General features: G+C 36.0%; 1 protein-coding gene across 4 annotated transcripts in view; it reads left to right on the forward strand.

Annotated features, from left to right (window-relative positions):
• The window catches only part of TANK (TRAF family member associated NFKB activator), a 104,211-nt gene that overhangs the window by 74,627 nt on the left and 5,717 nt on the right, over positions 1-23,867 (forward strand). For all 4 annotated transcript variants that reach the window (XM_053597175.1, XM_053597176.1, XM_053597174.1 and 1 more), the window contains exons 5-6: positions 16,770-16,846; positions 17,435-17,550. In XM_053597175.1, coding sequence (XP_053453150.1) covers positions 16,770-16,846; positions 17,435-17,550 — 193 coding nt within the window. The remainder of the gene's footprint in view (positions 1-16,769; positions 16,847-17,434; positions 17,551-23,867) is intronic.

Genomic DNA, 23,867 nt, shown 5'->3' on the forward strand with positions numbered 1-23,867 from the left:
TTCCCTTTAAGGAACTATAGTCTGGTTGGGAAAAACGAAATGTGGAGACCCAAAACAATTTGAAAGCTTTTTAAAACAATGTGAAGTTCTAATTATACAACAAAGTGAAATCCTATTTATGTTATGGCAAGATAAAACATACAGGATCTTAATTTGAAAACTAAAACTTCTGGTTAGCTGAAGGCTTAAGCAGGGTTCAAAATTTAGTTTAAGGCTGGGCACGATGGCTCATGTCTTATAATCCTAGAACTCAGGGAGGCCCAGGCAGGGGGATTGCTTGAACTCATGAGTTTGAGACCAGCTGGAGCAAGAGCAATACCCGAAAATGAGCAGTTTTATTTATTATAATAATTTTTAAATGGCATAATCATTGCTTCACAGAAGAGAGTGCTTTCTACCTTTTTGTTACTTTATCATAGATAGTCCTTCAGTGAGCACCATTTACCTGTAGTATGTTGCTTAATTTATATATGGCAGTTTTGGCAAAGAGTTTATGACTTTGAACTCTGTTCTGCTTTCTGGCCTTCTGTACCTTATAAAATCCTCATCTCAGATCTAGGTCTTTGATGGCATCCCCATCCTTACACTTTTCATATCTCGTATACTCTGGACTTTAGGTGCAGTTCCCAATTAAGGGTCTGTATCTGAATTTTTGGGGGTTCCCACAGCTTCTCTCAACACTCCAGATAATTTTTCTGTTACATCTCTTAAACTGTATTTGTTAAGCTATTATATATTTTCCAGGTTCCTGGTTTTATATACATTGTAAAATAGAGTATAGTTTAGAGATGTATGATACGTATGTTTTTCATCATGTGAACATGAGTTAAAAATTAGATCTTTAGTCAAGACATGTAACTACTAAGTGATGTCTATGGGAAAGTCAAATCAGGTTTACACATAGCACCTTTTCTAAGAGATGAACTTAAACTTGATTGCTTATGATGTTTATTACTGAACTTTTTAAAAATGTGTTCCTATATTCCTTAAATGCTAGACTCTTCCTTTTCATCTTTTATTAGACAGAGATGGTGATTGTGCACAGCATGTAATGACACATGCCAGTTCAGGCCGGGGCTTACAGAGAACTGCAGAAAAACATGTTTTTTTGTAGCACCTCAGGGAATCTTGACCTTCTCCGTCAGCAAATGTCTCATTCCTCCTACTGGATCATATATACCTTCTTTTTATATATAATACTTCTGTTAATCTCCTCTTTGGAGACTAGTCTTTGTTTATAGACTTTCTGGTAGAATAGTAATTAGAAGGAAAAAATTGTCTTCTGTCAGTCCATTTATTAAAATTCTGAATCTTTTCCAAAGTGTCATGATAAAAATATCTCAAACTCAGCCAGGTATGGTAGTTCACCCTGTAATCCTAGCACTCTTGGAGGCTGAGGTAGAAGGATTGCATGAATTTGGCAGTTCAAGACCAGCCTGATCAAGAGCAAGACCTTGTCTCTACTAAAAAAAAAAAAGCTCAGACAGAAAGATCACTTGAGCCCAAGAAGTGGAGATTGCCGTGAAGAACGATGATGCCACTGCACTCTAGCTGTGTCAAGTTGTCTCCACAAAAAAAAAAGTTATCAAAAATTCTAAAGAAAGGGCAGTGCCTGTGGCTCAGTGAGCAGAGCACTGGCCCCATATACCAAGGGTGGTGGGTTCAAACCCAGTCCAGGCCAAACTGCAACAAAAAATAGCAGGGCATTGTGGCAGGCACCTGTAGTCCCAGCTACTCAGGACACTGAGGCAATAGAATCACCTAAGCCCAAGAGCTGGAGGTTGCTGTGAGCTGTGACGCCATGGCACTCTACCGAGGGCAACAAAGTAAGAATCTGCCTCTAAAAAAGGAGGCAGATTCCTGTGGCTCAAAGCAGTAGGCCTTGGCCCCGTATACCAGAGGTGGCAGGTTCAAACCCATCCCTGGTCAAAAACTGCAAAAAAAAAAAAAAAATCTAAAGAGAAAATTAATTGCTGTCTGAAGCATTTTAATGTTTACTTTGAAAAAAAAAATTTTTTTTTTTTTTTTTTGAGACAGAATCTCACTTTGTCACCCTCGGTAGAGTGCTGCGGCATCACAGCTCACAGCAACCTCCAGTTCTTGGGCTTAGGCGATTCTCTTGCCTCAGTCCCCCACGTAGCTGGGACTACACGCACCCACCACAATGCCTGGCTATTTTTTTGTTGCAGTTTGGCCGGGGCTGGGTTCGAACCTGCCACCCTTGGTATATGGGGCCAGCACCCCACTCACTGAACCACAGGTGCTGCCCTACTTTGAAATTTTTATTATACAAGTCTTATTTGCTTGAAATCTGAGTTTTTAATTTATCCTAACACTTTGCTGCTCTGGGTCTGTGTTTTTGAATTCAGTACATAATTTTAGGGTTTTGCTTTGTTATAATACTGGAAATACTTCTGGAGAAGAAAAGAAAATGAGAAGTGGCATATCACTTTTAGAATTCTCTTTCCTACCTTTCAAATAAATTTGAATATTTTTAGTGGTTTTTCTCCCCTTATTTCCCCCATTATCCCCTTTCCAACATTCTCCTCCTCCTTTTTTTTTTAATTCTTTAAAGCACACAAAATATAGTTGGGATATTCTATCCAGCCCCAATTTATCTTGACTAAGGGATGAAATAGCAGTTTTTCAACCACAGTAATTAAGGAATAGCCCCCCTTTTTAGTGCATTTGTGTTGCTACAATGGAATGTCTGAGGCTAGGTAATATATAAAATAAAAAGGTTTATTCGGCTCATGATTTTGATGTCTGGGAAAGTTCAAAATTGGGCATGTACATTTGGTGAGGATCACAGACTGCCTCTTCTCATGGCAGAACATGAAGGGAAACCAGCCTGTACAGATATCACATGGTAAGAGAAGAAGCAGAGGTGGGGGGTGCCAAACCTTTTCAACAACCAGCTCTCTCAGAAACTAACAGAGCATAAGAACTCACTCAGTCTCTCAGGGAGATGACTAATCTATTCATGAAAGATGGGCCCGCAAAACACCTGCCATTAGGCCCCACCTCCAACATTGGTGATCAGATTTCAACATGAGATTTGGAAGTGCCAAACATCCAAACTGTAGTACTTCCCAGACAATCTAGTTTTTCTTGTTATTGTATTATAATCTGTCATCCTAAAAGTTCTCAAAATCTGTTTTTAAGGTTAGATATTTGGTTTATTCAGTATTTTGACATGCTCCTGCATTCATTTTGCCATGACTTTTTTTTTTTTGGTTGAATTATATTATGAAAATACAGTCTCACATAGATAATATAGTTAAAAAGTAGAAGACTATTTTAATAGCTTTTTTTTAGCAATTGTGGATCTTCTTTGATACTACACCAAGATTTGATAAATAGTAGTTTCTTAAATGTTAACTACAGTATGGAATTCAAAACCACATCAATGAACCTTTCTGTTCAGTCTGTCTTGTGCTTTGAATGTATTTTTACATGTGTATGATTTTTTAGTATCATGAATTGGTCATTGGGAAAACACTGGTTCTCTGAGTTACAAGATCTTCCAAATGTTGACTTATTTTATTATATAATATTTTAAAATCACATTTAACATCATTACTGATCTCATCAGAAAAGTCTTTTAAATATTGGGCAGCTGTCAAGCTTACTGTGATAGGTACAGGTTTTCTAAATTTTGAATTTTCATTTGAAAGCTCAAATTTTATCATTAGGAACAAATTTTGTCAGTTTTCCTTAAAGTGACAGGCTAACTTCATTTGCTTTTGGAAAAATGTCTAACCATAGCTTGCATGTCAGTCATTCTTCCAAACAGAAATGGCATTCCATTAAAAAAATGACTAGTTCATCTTGGAATCCAAATTATTTCACAAGTGCTTTTCCCTACGACAGCCATTATACTTCAGTATACAGTAGAAGTATGCATACTTCCCCTTGTGTCACACAAAATATTAAAAGATGTTAAACTGGGATCAAAATTCAATAAAATAATAATTTTTACTGCTTTATTAAGGACATTTTTAGGTGAAACTGGCTTGTTTATTTACTCATTGTGTGGCATTTAAGAGTACCATGATTCCGTTTGGTGCCATGGCCATAGTCATGCACAGGCACCAGCAGTTTAACTTAAAATTGCTTTTGCATCACCAGTGTAAATGCCAACACAGTAAAAAAAAGCAAGTAACATTCCAAATAACATTGCATTGTGACAGTAGTTGATTTTAAGGATGTCAAGCTCTGGGATTTGATTTTACCATACATACAAGCTAATAGGTTGGTCATTTAAAGACTGGATCAGAGAAAAAGGACTATTGTTCACAATCAAGCAATCAGCAAGATCTTGATATTTGTGCTGGTCATGCCTGAGAGGTGACACAAATAGACCAAAATGATGCATACACGCAATGGGTTGCCTTAACGGAGAAGAATATTGAGTTGGAGAAGCTCCCATTTTATAGCAAGCAGTAAACAAGCCTGTTCTTTGAGAGGGAAACATTACCTTGTCTTTTAAGTTTTTCCTCCATAAATACAAGCCAGAGAAAAGTGCCACCTAAAAAGCATCAGAGCCTTATATTCTTGGCATGAACAGTAGAAATGTACAGGCCAACTTGTGGCTAATGGCAGGTTATCTCTTCCAACAGTGGATCCTTGAAAGAATATTGGGACCCCCCAGGGATCCTGGACCATATTTTGAGAATCACTCGTTTAACCAGATTGTAATTTCCTGTTAGAAAAAGTCATGTTGCCTTTTTCTCAATAATTTTTTGGTCTGCTTCCTACAGAAAAAGTTTTATGCTCTAAAAACACCCTAGTATCTCCTCGTGACCCTTATTTAAGCACAGAGTTCATAATGTTTGCTAATCAGTCTTTTTCCACATTTATTGGTTAATTAGTTGTTTTCATCTTTATACTTTAAATTATAATACTTGTAAATTGTTCGTGGTTATTATATTAAATCCAGAGGAAACTCTGAATGTTGACTTTAATTTGTTAAAAAGACAGTATGGTATTGCAGAAATTTATAGGTATAGGGTTTTGTGCAAGATACTAGACTTTAATTTGTTAAAAAGCAGTATAGTATTGCAGAACTTACTACATACACTGTATAGTAATTTATAAAGGCTCAAAATGTATATAGATCTGAAATCAGTAAAAGAAAACCACATAGCTTTGTTTAACTACAGGATCTTTAGCTAACACTTTCCCCAATATTATATTTTAACATCCCTTTATTAGATTTGTAGTCCCCTCTAGGATACTGCTAGAATTTGGGGGTAGAAAAGGAGAAGTGTTGCCTAATTTTTCATTTGCATCTAATATGTTGTACTCTCTGAATCTCTGTTGCTTGGTTAGCAATCTTGTTGTTATGAAAGTTGACTTTTCCCCTGAAAGGTTTTTATTGGGGGGTGGGGGAGGCTGGTTAGTCATCTTTCCATATATTTTTTTTCCTAAGATGTGTACCCTAGAATCCTAATGAAACTATTAAAAAGTAGTTCCTACAATTCTGTCATTAACCTGTGATATTTTTTTCCTTCCCTGATAAGTTCCTTTTGGAAACAAAATAATTCTAAGGTAAGTATCTTTTGTTTTCTCTTTCCTGTTGTGTTTATCAGTAGTGGTATGGTTTTTGTATTCTAACTCAGTTTCCTCTGAGTAATTCCATATCTGGTGGGGATTGCCCACTGTCATTTCTACCTCTAATTGCTTTTCACAAATAACATTAAGATAGCACGTTTCCCTCTACATTTCATCCTGGTAATATCATGGGGGGGGCGGAGGGGGCTGACTTATCTGTATTCCCTAGAAGTAGCGTCTGGATAGTATTCCTGCTGGATGGCCAGATGGCTGCAGCATATCTCCTAGCTTTACTTCTTACTGCTGCAAATTGAACAGTCTTCTGCCCTTCTTTTTTACCTACACTGCATCCTGAGAATCCTTATTCCTGTCCCCAGCCCTTGTTTTTCATCTTATCCTGAGGACAAAGTAGTAACTTTCTTATAAAATTGACTCTAAAACTCTCCTTACTTTTATTGATAAATGTCCATTCCTCTTTGACATGAAGAAGATACTAGATCTGGATGGGTAGTTGTTTCAATTGAGTTCTTTCTTGACAAAAAAAAAAAAAAGGTTGGTGAGACCCCTAATTTTATTATGAACTTTGCTACTCCAAGAGAACCTAATCTCAGTTTCTTTAGGGTTTTTCCTTCCCTAAGATTTTTTGATGCTAAGAACAATTACCTTACATTAACAAAGGAAACTGGAAATTAGAAATATGAACCAGATTTGAGAAAAAGGTAGTTACATGTGTTTTAAAACTTCATGGTCTAGGCGGCGCCTGTGGCTCAAGGAGTAGGGCGCCGGTCCCATATGCCGGAAGTGGTGGGTTCAAACCCAGCCCCGGCCAAAAACCACACAAAAAAAAAAACTTCGTGGTCTAGAGTAGACATCAGAACAAGTAAAAATGTACAGGACAGATTGAAACTTGATAATGGCTATTAAGAAAGGGTCTGGATCTGAAGATAACAGACTTTAGGAAATTAATACACAGCAGAGTTGACCTAAAGATGAATGATTTAACTAAAGAAAGGAATATAATGAGGACAGAATAGTGCACCCAGGTCTCAGCCCTAGAGGATGTCCATGTTTGTGACCTAGAAAGAAGAGGGACCAATGAAAACACTTGGCCAGGCATGATTATGGGATTATGATTATGGGATTCCCATAATCCCAGCACTTTAAGAGGCCAGGGTGGGAGGATCATTTAAGGCCAGGAATTTGACACCAGCCTGGGTAACAAAGCAAGACTCCATCTCTACAAAACAAAAAAAAAAATTTTTTTGAGACAGAATTTCACTTTGTCACACTCAGTAGAGTGCTGTGGCGTCACAGCTCACAGCAACCTCCAACTCTTGGGCTCAAGCAATTCTCTTGCCTCAGCCTCCCAAGTAGGTGGGACTGCAGATGCTTACCACAATACCTGGCTAATTTGTTGTTGTTGTTGTTGTTGTCATTGTGGTTTAGAAGGCCTGGGCTGGGTTCAAACCCACCAGCACAGGTGTATGTGGCCAGCACCCTAACCACTGAGCTACAGGTGCCGAGCCTACAAAAATATTTTTAAATTTGCCAGGCATGGCGTCTTGCACCTGTAGTCCAGGCTAATCAGGAGGATAAAGCAGAAGGATCACTTGAGCCCAGGAGTTTGAGGCTACAGTGAGCTATGATAATACCATTGCAATCCTGGATGACCCTATCTAAAAATAATAATAATAATAGAAAATAACAAAAACTTTAAAAGAAATGTCATATTATACCTATACTGGTTGCCAAAAGAAGTTTCAAGGAAGAACTAGTCAATAGTGTGAAATGCTGCCAAATTAAACAGAATGAGAGCTTTGGAAAAATCCATTGGATTGACATCTCTGGAAAAGCATGGTAAATGTCTGAGGAATAGAAAAATAATAAAACCAAAGTTTGACGCCGGGCATGGTGGCTCATAATTCTAGCACTATTATAGCACTAGTGCTATAATCCTAACACTCTGGGAGGCCAAAGTGGGTGGATTGCCTGAGGTCAGGAGTTCAAGACCAGCCTGAGCCAGAGTCAGACCCCATCTCTAAAAAGAATAGTTGGACATTGTTATGGGCAGCTGTAGTCCCAGCTACTCAGGAGGCTGAGGCAAGAGAATCAATTGAGCCCAAGAGTTTGAGTTTCCTGTGAGCTGTGACGTCAACGGCACTCTATCAAGGGTGACAAAGTGAGACTCTCTCTCAAAAAAAAAAATAAATAAAAATAAAAATAAAAAAAGCTGAAGTTCGGGAATAAAGGTTTCCATTGTGGAGGACTGAGCAGCTAACAAATTCTCTACAAATAGCAGTTATAAACTCTAGACAGCATATTAAAAAAACTCCCAGAAGACACTGGAGACTGAACTTTGCATATTTTATAGGGAGTAAAAAAAGTAGAGCAAGTAATTGGCTCAGAGTACACTCCCATATGTCTATAGTTTTGTCCATGGTTGTAGTGGAGACATAGCAGTGGTAGAAATTCCAATAGAAAGCTCACTATCATTCTGGCTGGAAGAACCAGGAAGGACAGTGAGCCCAGAGTAACCGTCATCACTAAAGAGGGAAGGAGCCTCAAAGAATAAGAACCCTAAATTCTGTGTTTAAACTTTGCCCAAGTCTCTGGCTATCCCCTAGTGAGTGGGAGTACTGAAAGCAGTTTGTAGCTAAGGCTTAAAGGACTGAGCTGCCACTGTCCGTAACAGTGACAGATTTGAGTTTGGCTAACCAAGTTAATTGCCTATAGAAACAAAACCACCAAAAAACACCATTTACCACCATGTAACATAAAATCTCCATAACGTAATATCCCCAATGTTCAGGGTACAGTCCAAAATCACTTAACTTATAAAAACCTAGAAATGTGACCAAGTTACAAAGAACAGACACCAACCCTGAAATGATCCAGACAAGGATTTTATCAGCTACTGTAATTATGCCCAGTCTTGGATTAAAAGAAAGTTGGGGAGACAAAGGGAGTGAAGGTTTTGAGAGAGGATAATAATTAACATAGGGTACTCCATCCATTGCCATACTTTATCAAATGCTTAACTTCTATATCAAGGTAAGTATTCAGAAATATGTAAACTATTTTGTCTAAGAAACTATTGCCAAATTGCCTATGTCAACAAGTGGCAAGTTTGGCAGAACTTGAGTAAGTTGTTTTTTAATGTAAATTTCTATTGGTACTGTACATTCTTGAACACATAAATAAGGCCATACCAAAGGTTTTTATCCCCAGGCAAATATTTAAACATCAAAACTTGACTTATAACTGCTTTTCAGTGAGAAATATATCTTCATTGTATAATAGTCAAATTTTAGCATCTTAGAATTAGTTTGTCTTTGTGCAGTATATCAATGTTGCTTTTAGTCTCTACTTCTCCATGCTGTATAACTGTACCACTTAGTTTCTCTCACAGCCAAGCACTATGGCTGAGTAGTTAAAAGCTGGGGGAAAAGGCTTGTGTTCCGATCACAGCTACTCCACCTACTGGACTATAGGCCAGTTATTTGATCTCACCAAAGTAGACTTTAATTAAGTATTTAAGTCACAAGATTTTGTGACTTAAGTCAAATAATCAATACATGCAAATTGCTTAAATAACAGCTATTTTCAAAAAGATACGTTCTTTTCATGATGGTAATGGTATAACAATAAATTTGTGGTTAAGGAAGAGGATTTTCCCAAGTCAGTTTATTTTAAATGTAGTGTTTGGGGAAGGGGCGTAGGGAATAAGAGAAAGCTTACTTATTTAAATTGCTCACTTAGGTTACATGTTTTCCATTTTGCATGAAAAGACATCCTTATAATTAAATATTTTTCTTCTGAGAAAATAAATTTAGAAAGATACATACAAAAAGTACCTAATACAATGTGAAGATTTAGAAGATAGAGGGAAGGTATTAATCTCACTCTACTTCAAATTAACTTCTCAGTAAAATAGAAATTGCAGGGCGGATACAGTGGTTCACTCCTATAATCCTAGCACTCTGGGAGGCCGAGGCAGGTAGATTGCTTGAGCTCACAAGTTTGAAGTTGCTGTGAACTATTATGCCACAGCACTCTATTGGGGGCAAGAAAGTGAGACTCTGTCTCAAAAAAATAAAGTAAATTTGAAATTGCAGTAATCATGTCAGTACTGATAAAGGATGTTGCCTTCTTTAAAATATATTTTTTTTATTTTAGTATTGAAATGATAGAGATTTTAGGGGGACTTATGTTAAACCAGAACCCTTTAAAGAACTTGGAAGTAATTAGGGTATTTAATTTTTTTATATTGTTTATTTTCTTGCCAATTCCTTCAGAACTCTGGGATGGATCCCATTTCACCCTGGAGTTGTTCCCACACTGGCAGTGGGGTTGCCTAGCACACTATAGCATGTAGAATAGATAAGCTTCCTAGGATTTGTGTTTCTCCTGTGTTACTAGATTTTCAGGAATGTTGATGAAGGTAAGAGAACCATAGATTTCACATGGCCCTAAATTCTAATAGTTTAATGTTATTTCCTTGTATTTTATTTTTAACTTTTGTCTTCAAACTCTTAAGTTACTATGTTTTTACATTTATTCCTATCAAATCTCTTTTAATATTTTTTTGGTCCTGTTCTCTACCTTAGTTTTTTCCTTTCTCAGCTCTTCTCTTGCTTTCTCCCTAATTCAACCATATCCAATGCTTGACTTCACAATAGTATCTTTTGTCTTAATATATATCAAACTGATAAAATATTCAATCTCACTTTCTCCTTTAACATTTCCTTCTTAGATTTCAAAAATCTAAGTGATAAGAGAATCTGCATTTTCATTTTATTTTTCCACTGCTCATTTTTCCTTTTTCTTTAGTAAATTTTATCAAGCCAATATTTTTAACTATTCTATAATTTATATTCCTTTTGTCAATCCATCCCATTTTACTTTGGCTTATTTCTTAGTTTATATTTTGTCTTAATATAAACACATAATTTCTCTTTCCTGTTTTAAAAATGTAATTCTTAGCTGGTCATTGTAGTGGGTGTCTATAGTCCCAGCTACTCTGGAGTCTGAGGCATGAGCTCAACTTGCTATGAGCTAAGTTGATGCCATGGCCCAAGCACGGGCAACAGAGTTGAGACTCTGTCTCAAAAAAAATAAATAAGTAAATACAATATGTACAATGCAATACAATCAAAAATGTATATAATAAAGTAAAATAAAAGTATAATTCTATCAAGTCTTATCCAGAAATTAAATAAAATATTGACTACATTCAGTGCCTGTATCATCTAAAATTAAAAATTCCTTCTACATGCAAGGATTCCAACTAAAGTTTAAAGGGAATCTTTGATACGAACACTTCAATAAAATGGTAAGTGTTGCTAATAGTTCAGATATAGATTATTGAAAATGCCCTTCCTTTTTGCCACCTTTTAAAGTTGAGGTTTCTTCCGTATGAGAAAATATACATTTGTAATCAGTTTAGTCGGTATTGTCTAAAAAATCCATAATTCAATTTAATTTTACTGACTTTATTGGTTAAAAAAACTTTTTTTTTGACACAGAGTCTCAAGCTGTTGCCCTGGGTAGAGTGCCATGGCATCATAGCTCACAGCAACCTCTAACTCTTGGGCTCAAGCAATCTTCTTGCCTCAGTTTTTCTATTTTTAGTAGAGATAGGGTCTCACTTTTGCTCAGGCTTGTCTCAAACTCATGAGCTCAAGCAGTCCACACACCTGGGCCTCCCAGAGTGCTAGGATTATAGGCATGAGCCACCACGCCAGCCTAATTGGTTAAAATTTTTAAGAAAAAAAGATGATTCCAAATGAAAAGTGTTTTACTGCTTTTCTGTATTTTTTCAAATTATTTTGAGACCAGGTACAGTAGCTTATATCTGTGATCCCAGTTTTGGGGAGGCCACAGCAGGAGGATCACTTAAAACCAGGAGTTCAAGACCAATCTGGGCAACGTAGTGAGATCTTATCTCTACAAAAAATAAAATAAAAATTATCTGGATGTGTTGGTACATACTGGTAGTCTTAGCTATTTGGAAGGCTAAGGTAGGAGGATCACTGGACCAAATGAGACCTTGTCTCAAAAATATATATATTTTATAAAAGGAATAGAATACTTTCACTTTTAGTACTAACTATAACAAAGGCAATTGTTGAGGAAAATGCACATTTTTTCTTCAAAAAGTTGAAATCTAACATATCCTATAATACAATACAAAACATTTTCTATATTTGTGTTAAAAATAAACCTGATTTTTGACCAGGTTTATTCTTAAGGAATAATTAATGAAAATATTAGCCACTTTTTTCTCCTTCTTTTTTTTTTTTTTCTGAATGAGGTATAAATTTTAATTAATAAAATGTACCAAAATTGATTCCTTAATTGTGCCAAATGTACCATATTAATGTACATTAATAATAAGATATTAATAATAAGGGAATTGATACAGGGGGTGATACATGAGAACCCTTTGTACTATCTTTGCAATTTTTCTAAAACTTTTTTTTTTTCTTTTTTATTGTTGGGGATTCATTGAGGGTACAATAAGCCAGGTTACACTGATTGCAATTGTTAGGTAAAGTCCCTCTTGCAATCATGTCTTGCCCCCTTCTTAAACATCAGTGCATATTAAACTGGCCCTTGGACAGAATATTTTTATATAATATCTGTGTAAGAGAATCTTAAACTGATCTACACTAAATCAAAATTCTCCCAGTGCACTTAAGACAAAATGTAAGGAAACATTTTACAGCATCTTTCAACAGTTTAATATGGGATTATCTTTTTTTTTTTTTTTTTTTTTTTTGTAGAGACAGAGTCTCACTGTACCGCCCTCGGGTAGAGTGCCGTGGCGTCACACAGCTCATAGCAACCTCTAACTCTTGGGCTTACGCGATTCTCTTGCCTCAGCCTCCCGAGCAGCTGGGACTACAGGCGCCCGCCACAACGCCCGGCTATTTTTTGGTTGCAGTTTGGCCGGGGCTGGGTTTGAACCTGCCACCCTCGGCATATGGGGCCGGCGCCCTACTCACTGAGCCACAGGCGCCGCCCAATATGGGATTATCTTAATAGATTTAGTTGGACGACTTATCCAGTGACATACTGGAAGGGTATATGAAAAGTATGTGTAAAAACTCTTATTTCATTACACAAGTTTGGCATTTTTAAACTAGACTGGGGAACTGTTTATGATGTTAAGTATTTTAAGTTTTAAAGTACTTCAAAATTCATTTGTTGAATAATTTTAATGCTTAAGATCTCTTATAATAATGTTCAAAATTCTACTGCTTTTTTATTTGAAGTTATAATCTTCGGTTTCCTGCAGTACATAGAGCACTTGGATATTATTTGAGAATAGAAAGAAAAATACAAGTTTTCTTTCTAATTTTTACTTTCTAAGATGTCAAACAAACTGATTATCTTCATTAAGTAAGATAAATCTTTGAAAAGAAAGTCTGAGTTTTTGTGAAAAGTATTAAAATTGCCATTGTCTATACTAATCCTAAATCTGTTGGAAAATTAATGATTGTTTTCAAAAAGTTGTGTCAGACTGCTATAATGGGAAATTGCATTCACACGTTGTACCCATCTAAATAAACTTTTCTTCAAACATCTGTCACAATACTGCTTCCCTTTATTTTTCAACTAACATGTTCAGAGGTCCCTTTTTGAAATGGTTGGTTTTTTTTTTTTTTTTTTTGGTGCTGGGGACTCATATTTTTTATTTGAAATATATTAACAAATATATTTGGTGTGACTCATAGAAGGGACAGAGTATTGCTTAGTACAATCACTAATACGTTTCTTCACTAATAATAAAAACAAAAAAATATAGTAATAGTAAGCAGAGCTGTATTCCTAACCCCAAAGAAACGAAATGCCTGAATTTCGATACTTCATAGAAATTCCTTAGTAAGTATATCCTCCTTTTTTCATCCAAGGAATCTTTTCTTGATAAATTCACCCACTCTAAGTTATCAAATCCAAACATCGTAACAGTAAGTTGACACCAATTTACTATGCCAAATGAAAGCTTATCATTCTTTTTCTTACCTTTTTCTTGACACCTCCCCATCCTCATTAATTTTTAATGCTGCTTTAACTTCAGAAGCCATCATTCCTAGTGTATGTCAAAATCAGAACTTCATGTTTACCACTTTCTGTATCTTTCTTGATTTTTTTTTTTTTTTTTTTTGGAAACAGAATCACATTCTGTTACCTGGGTAGAGTGCAATTGCATCCTAGCTCACAACCTCCTCAACTTCCTGAGCTCAAGCATTCCTTTTGCCTCAGCCTCCCTAGTGTCTGGGCCTACAGGCACCCACCACGAAACCCAGCTAGTTTTTCTATTTTTAGTAGAGATGGAGTCTTGGCTCTTGCTCAGGCTGGTCTCAAACTCCTGAGCAATCCACCTACCTCAGACTCCCAGTGTTAACAGGATTACAGGCATGAGCAACTGTCTTAATTTGTAGTCTTCTCTTTGGTTCTTTCTAGCTTCTAATAAAATAATGTGATCATTTCATTTAATATAATCACTTATTATGATTTAACATCTCATCAAAAGTTTTATTCTCTCATTCTCTTGCTGTACCTCTTAATTCATATTGTTGATATAAATTTAATGATAGCTAAGTATGGAGAACCCTCAAAGTACTCATATTAGACCATCTCTTTTGGCCCCCAAATCCCACTACTAGGCATCTACCCAGAAGAAAAAAAAATCATTTTAAAAGACAATTGCACTAGATTGTTTATTGTGGCTCAATCTATAATTTCCAAGATGTGGGAACAATCTAAATGCCCATCACTCAGGAATAGATTAACAAACTGTGCTGTATATGTACTATGGAATACTATTCTGCCATAAAAAAAAAGATGGTGACTTTACATCATTTATATTAACTTGGATGGCGTTCAAACACATTCTTCTTAGTAATGTATCACAAGAATGGAAAAGCAAATATTCATTGTACTCAATACTAATATGAAGCCAATAGACAATCTAATTCACACCCATGGAGGAGAAAAATTCATTTCAATTCAAGTTAGAGAGAGAGGGGGGGAAATTTGGTGCTCCCATTTAATGGGCACAATGAAGGGCGGTATGGTATACCTTTTGGGTGCAGGACACAACTGCAAGAGGGGCTCTACCTAACAAATTCAAATATTGTGACTTTTTTTTTTTTTTTTTTTTGAGACAGAGCCTCAAGCTGTCGCCTTGGGTAGAGTGCTGTGGCATCACAGCTCACAGCAACCTCCAACTCCTGGGCTTAAGTGATTCTTTTGCCTCAGTCTCCCAAGTAGCTGGGATTACAGGTGCCTGCCACAATGCCCGGCTATTTATTTTTTATTTTTATTTTTTTGGTCGTAGTCATTGTGTTTGGCAGGCCTGGGCTGGATTCGAATCTGCCAGCTCTAGTGTATGTGTCTGGCGCCTTAGCTGCTTGAACTACAAGCGCTGAGCCTTAACGGTATCTTTTAAAGGTTTAGTTTTATTCTTAAGTGTCCTGACTGGTTGGCTAGCTTTAAGATGTTGCTTTTCTTGTTAGTCCACACCAAAATCCACTGAGTGTCCTAATTGCACATAACACCATAGAAGAACCTTGTCTATCACTTTTAAAAACAAAACTGCGTATATGAAAATGTCTTCTGATGTGACTGTTTTATAAAGCTCAATGAAGCAGTTTTAATCCAGAAGAAGGGTTTGTCAGACAGACGTTATGCAACTACAGAAGCATATTTGTTTTACCTCAATCTAATGATACAATATATAAAAAATTATATTAATTGAATTTTGTGAGGTTTTATTTTACCAATTCCAAACTACTGTAAACTTATACTCCATATATTTAAAGTATTAAGAAAAAGCTGTGAAACTAGAGTAATAACTTAAATTGGAGAAGATACTAGTTTTAAGAAAAACAAACTGAAATCAAGTCTCTATCTTAACACATAAGACTCATAAGAAAGAAATCTTTTGAAAAGCAAGAATAAAGACAGATGTACTCAGGTGATAAACAATGAAGCAGGCTGGTGCAGTGGCTCATGCCTGAATCCTAGCACTGTCATTGGCTGAAGAGGGCGGATTGCCTGAGCTTAGGAATTCAAAACCAGCCTGAGCAAGAGCAAGACCCCATCTCTAAAAATAGAAAAAATAAGCCAGATGTTTTGGCAGGTGCCTGTACTATACCAGCTACTAGGAAGGCTGAGGCAAGGGGATCTCAATAGCCCAAGCGTTTGAGGTTGCTGTAAGCTCTGATGCCATGGCATTCTACCGACGGTAACAGAGTGAAACTCTGTCTCAATAAAAAAAAAGAAAGAAAGAAAATGAAGTAACATATTTCATTTCAATAATAGCTATAATGACCTTAATTGAATAAAATCTTAAAGTCTTCTGGTTTTGGAATTATAGTTTTGGCTGAATTATATTTAATGATTATGTAATACTAGGATTTTCAAATCTCTGAATTTCATAGTTTTTAGCTTTAGAAAGTAATACAAGTTTTCTAGGATTCAAGATTTTTTAAAAATATACCATAGACTAGATTATTACAACATGTTTATTAATGTTGATCTTGAAATGTCAGAATAAATGTAATACCAGTGTAAGCCACATGGTGGGAGTGAAAGGCAAGAACTTGCGTTGAAACAGCTTAAATCCATAATGCACTATCTTTACAAACCTTTTAAATGCTTGTTAAATTGTAAGGAGTTATACTTTGACTTTCTTCCTCTCATACAGCTGCATTGCTCAGCAAAGAATCTATAATAAAAGACAAAGACATTGATTTAAATACATGTATTTAGGCCATTATTACTGAATATCAAAAGAAGTATACACACACGTAAATTTTTTTCAGAAGTTTCTGGTTATAGGAAGTACTTGATCAGAGTATAGCAATTTTGATTAGTGGTTGAATTTTAGAAATCCTTGAATTACCAGTACTGGAAATAGTAATTGAGGAAGAAGTTACGAGAAATGGTTTATGTCTTCACACTTTCTATCATTTTTCTTTTTTCTTAATCACATTTAAAGAAAAAATATCTATTTATATATACTGTGTATATACATATATGTGTATATATACACACGTGTGTGTACATATATGTATATTTAAGCTGCCTCAACTTATTTTTCAATAAGGAAGATAAATAAATTTTCCTTTGTGTTTCCTATTACCTCAGTCTCATTTGAATTTAGAAGCAATTTAAAGCGGTAATCATTTTGTATCTTTAAGGTAAGAAAACAAGAGGTTTCTTCTCCTGGAAAAGAAACGTCACCAGGGAGTCTTGGTATTCCTTTATTCCATGAAAGGTAGTTCTACATCCTTTTTTGTCAACTCAAAAATTATAAATATTGAAATATATTTTAAAATTTTAGCAATTATATTAAAGAGCAGCCTTTAGAACTGGAAGAGACCAATTCAAGGGCCTTATACATTAAATGACCTAAATAAGTCATACAGTTAATAGTAGAGCTAGATCTAAAAACTAAATTCTACAAAGCTCTACTGTTGCAATAGGCCAGTATTATGGCCATATTAGATGGTTCCTAATGTGAATCTCACCAAAGTGAGGAATATTTAATATTCTATTTAAGAAGTACACAGAGAACAAAAATCAGTACATTGAATTTTGTACTGTAAGGACAGCCAACATCAGTGTGATATATGAGTAAGTAGATAGGATAATCCACACTATATTTATGTATTAAAACATCATGTACTGTGCACACAACTCTCCAGAGTTGTTTTCTAGGATGTTTTCCTGAAATTTAAAGTGTTTTTAAAATATTAACTTTTCAATAATTATTTTGTAGTCCATAAAATATCACTATGTAAGTTTAATTATAAAAATACATGAAGTTGTAGCCTTTCATTTTAAAATATTGGTTTGTTTTTAGAGGCAATATAGAGAAGACCTTCTGGGATCTGAAAGAAGAATTTCATAGAATATGTGTGCTAGCAAAAGCACAAAAAGACCACTTAAGCAAACTTCATATACCAGATGCAGCAAATGGTAAGGATTGATCTAACTTACAGTAATAATAATTTTGTCGTTTGAAATTGATTTCTTTTTGATGATGAAAATATTCCTAAATGCATATTAAGTGCTAAGAATCTGCTACTTAACCCCTTATGCACATATATTTGAATGGGTAAGTGCTGTTTAATTTCTGTAATGTATTACATACATTATGTATTTAGTGGCTTTTTCTCTGTCTTCACTATATGGGATACTATATAAATTAAGTTGAAAGATATAATTATTAATCATATTAATGAGAACTCTCACCTTAAAAAGTACAAAATAAGCTGAGGCAAGAGGATCACGAGAAATCGGGAATTGAGGTAACAGTTGTGTATCTGTCAACTAGAACACTGTACCTGTAACCCAGTGAGGGAAACAGAGTGAGGCCCTGTCTTAAGAAAAAAAGTACAAAATAAATATGGGCTATAGCTTTCAGTGTTTTCAGTTGCTATTTGGGGTCTTAATAAACATTAACTCATGTTATTAAGGAACCTTAAAGGCACACTAGTATATAACATCAGGTTTGTTTTTAACTTCTGTCTGAAAGGTTATTGAACACTATGGATGGGGATATATATAATTTTTTTGAGACATGAGTCTGACCATGTTGCCCAGATTCGAGTTAGTGACTATTCACAACCTCAAACTCCTAGTTTTAAGCAATCCTCTCACTTCAGCTTCCCACTAGATTCTTATAATTTGGTTCAAGAATCAAAATTTTATACTTGTATTTGCTGAGTACCAGTTCTGTTGAAGGCACAAAATACAAATGTACTATAAAATGCAACTTAAAAGGAACATCTGTTTTACACATGTGTGACAGTGTGTTTTTTAAAGTTCCACCCTTCCCTAAAGTCCCAGATTGTCTTTCTGATATTTTCTTCGGTAGTTCAACATGAATAGCAAAATATCAGAGATTGAGTCTAGCCACCAAACACATCTGTAAACAAAAGGAAGATAAACTGATCATTTATAATGATAAATTCTCCTTTACTCTTACAATTTGAGCTATTCTGTAGACAGTTCCTGAGAGATGATGCAGCAGTGCTGCCTAGCACCCCTTTAATTAAAGATCACTTCATGTCCACCCGTAGTCCCAGCTACTTGGGAGGCCGAGTCAAGAGAATCGCCTAAGCCCAAGGATTTGGAGGTTGTTGTGAGCTGTGTGACACCACGGCACTCTACCGAGGGCAATAAGGTGAGACTCTGTCTCTACAAAAAAGAAAAAAAAAAGATCACTTCATGTCTTATAGCGCTTTCACTTAGGCTATTTAAAAATCATTTTATAGTATAAATTCACTTTTTGGTACTACAATTTTACTTTCAGAAAAATTACACAATATGATATTAGAGAAACAAGACAACCTTTGTAAGGAGACATCATTTGTTTCTCTTCTCCAATCTCCCTACCTTCCCCAAAAGCTCATCATTTCTCCACCTTAATTTTTTGTCATTTAAAAAGAAACTGATCTTTTGTACAGACTAAAGGATACTAAGTACCTTTGAAGTAAATGAATCCTTTCTATTTAAAACATGCCAGCTATAGAGATACAGTACTTAGAATTCATAAACATGCTTTTTTAAACATCAGCATCTTATCAAAGCATTGTAAGGTTGATATATTCTTTGTTACACAGAGAACTTACCTCATTATCAATGGCTTAATACTTTGACCATTTTTAAATTGCACAGGTCTAAATCTGTGTGTATCTGTCAACTAGAACACTGAGTGTTTAACTTCAATTTATTCCCTACTAAAACTGCTTCCTAACATTATTCTTACGTTATAGTAACAGTGGGACAAATAATAAATACGTTATTCTTGAAATATTTTAGATCTTTTGTGCTGCATATTCCAGTGAAGTTTTGCTACATCCACGTAGAAACCAAAATGTCAGATATTGTGCTCTGATAATAATAGATCAAAAGGAGAAAAATATTTTTTAAATATTCTTATTCAGGGTTTCAAAGTACGTATGATACACTAAATTAAAATATAGAACTATTTCAAATATGATTTGCATGTGTCTGGAAAAGGTAAATGTATTGTCCTTGTGTTATTTTTTATTAAAATTTGATTTTTACTTTTAAAACCAGATGTAATTCATGAAAAAAAGCTAAGTTAGTAGAACTGCACATTTCCTTTTTTTTAATTCCGTTTTTTCTCTACTCATCCATATACGGCAATAGCCTTGAGAAAGGATACAGATAAACAATATGTTTATGCAAATATGGCTTCAAAAAAAAGTACTATTTGATTAAGAAAGGAGTATCCTGTTTCAGATTAGAAATGGGAAATAGAGGATTAGAGCTACAAACAACCATCAGCTCTTTTTTCTTTTGTCATTATCCAAAGTAATTATATTGAGAAATTAGTCTAAATAGATAGCCTATACTTAAAATTGGAAATCTACAATTGAATCTAATTGGAAATTTACTTTGTTTCTTGCAAAAATAAGTGTTTAAGTAACTGTTCTTAAAACAGACAAAATAGAAAAGCTATTTACCCATCTGATCCTATTTTTCAATGTTATGTCAGATGACAAGTGCTTGATTCTTAAGTTTTCTAAGCTTAGATTTATAGTAGAATTAGGAATCTTAGTTTTAAATCTTTTTTAAAGATATATTAACTCTCACCACTGCAGCAGATTAACTCATATCATTTTAATATGGCTGAGGGTGTGTCAGTTAGCTATGCTAAAGGAACATATCTGCTTTATTACAGCTGTTTGATTTTTCCAGGTTTTGTTCATAAGAAGGATAGGTCAACTGCTAAAAAAGTAATTCAAAGCTCATATCTGTCAATTTGGGGACTCCTGTCTACATACACATATGGAAACCAAGATGTTCAATTTAGTATAAAGGTTCAGAGCACAGACTCTAGAGTTAAACTGCCAAGGTGCCAGTTCCAGATCTACCATTCATTGGCTACCATTCCATAGCCATGGAATTAACCTCTCCATATACCAGTTTCTTTATGTATGAAGTAGGATAATAGTGCCTACCTCAGGATTATTTTGAGTATTAAATGATTAATGCATGTGCAATGATTATTACAGTGTATGGAGCATAGAAGTGCTATAATGGTAATAGTCATTGCCAGCTCAGCTCCCGTAGCACAGTGGTTATGGCGCCAGCCACATACACTGAAGGTGGTGGGTTCAAACCCGGCCAGGGCCAGCTAACCAACAATGACAACTGTAACAAAAAATAGCTGGGCGTTGTGGTGGGTACCTGTAGTCCCTGCTACTTGGAAGACTGAGGCAAGAGAATTGCTTGAGCCCAAGAGTTTGAGGTTGCTGTGAGCTATGATGCCCGGCACTCTACTGAGGGCAACATACTAAGAGTCTGTCTCCAAAAAAAAAAAAAAAGTCATTGCCATCAGAAGCAGCAACAATTCTTCACCATTCACCCTGTTCTTTTTGAGAAAATCATTTGATTTACTCCTTCTTAGGTGTTACAGAATTTGATTACCTTAACAGTTGGTCTTCCTGGTTTGTTATTTGCAATCAGTAAATGTTATCTACAAAGACTGTGCTCTTTCCTAATGTATCTTAGACTTCTATTGCCAACAAATATGACTACTTGAGTTGATGGACTTTAAGAACTTCAAAAAACTCCAACTGTAAACAGTGGAGCTTGGTCTTCATTACTATGCCATGCCTAGTCACAGAATGTCTAGTAAATGTAGATTATTATCCTGAGCTTTGTGGGAAGAGGTTACAGAGTCACTCAGAATTCATTATTAAAGGCATACTATGTGCCATGCACTGGGGAGGGTTCTGCAGTAAGTGGGGAATGAAAAGTAGTTTAGGACCTACTTCAATGGGAGAAAGACGAAGCATACTTGGAAATACAGTCATATGCCAAATAATGTTTTGGGTCAATGACAGACCCATGTATATGATAGTAATCCCATAAAGTTATAATGGAACTAAAAAAATTCCTAGTGATGGCATTGCTATTGTAACATTGTAGTGTAATTTTTTCATAAATTTAGTGTAGCCTAAATGTACAGTGTTCATAAAATCTACAGTAGTGTACAGTAATGTCCTAGGTTTTGTTCACATTCACTTACCACTCAATCACTAACCTGCACGCCTACAGGCTCCATTCGTGGCATGTACCCTATACAAGTGTACCATTTTTTTATCTTTTATTTTTTGGATGTTGTATTTTTATTGTATCTTTTCTGTGCTTAATACAGTACTTCCCATTGTGTTACAACTGCCTGCTATATAGTAACATAGCCTAGGAACAATAGGCTATACCATATAGCCTAGGTGGGTAGTAAGCTGTACATCTACATTTCTGTAACTACACACTATGATGTTAGCACAGAACAAAACTGCTGACAACAAATTTGTCAAAATATATCCCAATCATCCAGTAACACCCAACTGTATAATAGAGCATTCAGTCCTTAGGGCAACAAAGAATCATGGGAGAGGCATCCAGAGAAATTTATATCTAAGCCAAGATCTGAAGGACAACTAAGAATTAGGCAAAGAATAATGAGAAGGGACGCGTCATGCTGTACAGGGCAGTCTGTACAGCATGTGCAAAGGTGCAAAGATAAGACAATGTGGCCATTCTGAAGAACTGTACAAAGCTCATTATAGCTAGAATAGGGAATGAAGCAGGTGTGCTGAACGATGAGCATGGACTGGTGACCGTGGCCAGTTAGGAACAGTTTTATATGCTTTGGCTAAGGGCCTTGGAGAGCCAAAGAAAGGTTTTATCGGCAAGGTAAAGGTTTTATCAGATTTATAATTTAGAAAAGCTATTCAGAGAAGGAGAAGATGGAGAGGGCAGCAAACTGGATAGGACACAAATTTAGAGATAGCCAAGCAGTTCAAAGGCTGCTATAATAATCCAATAAGAGAGGATGTTATGACCAAGCCTGGTGACTTACACCTGTAATCCTAGCCTTCTGGGAGGTCAAAGCAGGTGGATCACCCGAGCTCAGAAGTTCAAGACCAGGGGGAGCAAGAGCGAGACCCTGTTTCTACTAAAAATAAAAAAACCAGCTGGGCATTGTGGCAGGCATCTGAGTAGTCTCAGCTACTCAGAAGGCTGAAGCAAGGGAATTACTTGAGGCCACAGCACTCTAAACGTGGGCAGCAGAGTGAGTCTCTGTCTCAAGAAAAAGATGGTATGGACTAAAGAGAGGCAATAAGGATGAACAGGATGTAACAGGATGAACCAAAGAAGTTGATTGCATTGCGTTGTATTACACATTATATCCAAACATAAAATACCTTGTGTTGAAATGTGCTGTGGCAAAAAGATAGGTCTCATGAGAACTGCCAAAGACCAAAGGAATATAAAGGAATTGACATTTGATAAGCTCCTACTAAACAGGACAAACACTTTGCAAGATGATCTATATACCCTGTCTACTTAAACTTGTGCACCATTAATAAAGTCTTCACTTTTTTTTTTTTTTTGAGACAGAGTATCAAGTTTCACTTCCCCCCTTGGTAGAGTGCCCGGCATTACAGCTCACAGCAACCTCAAACTCTTGGGCTTAAGTGATTCTCATGCCTCAGCCTCCCAAGTAGCTGGGACTACAGGCGCCCACCACAACACCCAGCTATTTTCTTTCTTATTGTTGTTGCAGTTGTCGTTGTTTAGTAGGCCCCGGCTGGGCTCCAATCTGCCAGCTCTGGTATATGTGACCAGCACCCTACTCACTGAGCTACTGGCGCCTCACCGAAGTATTTCCCTTTTTTTTTTGAGACATTAGTCTTACTCTGTTGCCTTCAGTAGAATGCTGTGGTGTCACAGCTCACAGCAACCCTCAAACTCTTGGGCTCAAGCGATTCTCTTGCCTTAGCCTCCCAAGTAGCTGGGACTACAGGCGCTTGTCACAATGCCCGGGTTTTGTTGCTGTTGTTGTTGTCATTGTTGTTTAGGTGGCCCAAGCTGGGTTTGAACCCACCACCCTCAGTGCATGTAGCAGGCTCTGTAACCACTGTGCTACAGGTGCTGAGCCCAAAGTCTTCACTTTTAATATACAACTTAACTGATGGAAACCTTCTTAAAATGCTAATTTTTAAAACATTTGCCTTTTATTCATTAAATAAAAATACATACATTACTCCTGATGTTTCAGGATCAACATGGAGCACTTTGGGTTTTTTGGCCATCTACTAGACTGTAGTGTTTTCTGAGTTTTTATATCTGCTTGTGTGTTTTTCTTGTCTTCTGTAATGCTTTTAGCTCTTGTTAATGTCTACATCTGCCTTTAGCAACTCATATCCCCTTTTGATTTGCTGTTTCAAACCAGCTGTGAGTTAGAG

This window comes from Nycticebus coucang, chromosome 7 (genome assembly GCF_027406575.1).
Source record: "Nycticebus coucang isolate mNycCou1 chromosome 7, mNycCou1.pri, whole genome shotgun sequence".
NCBI lineage: Eukaryota > Metazoa > Chordata > Mammalia > Primates > Lorisidae > Nycticebus > Nycticebus coucang.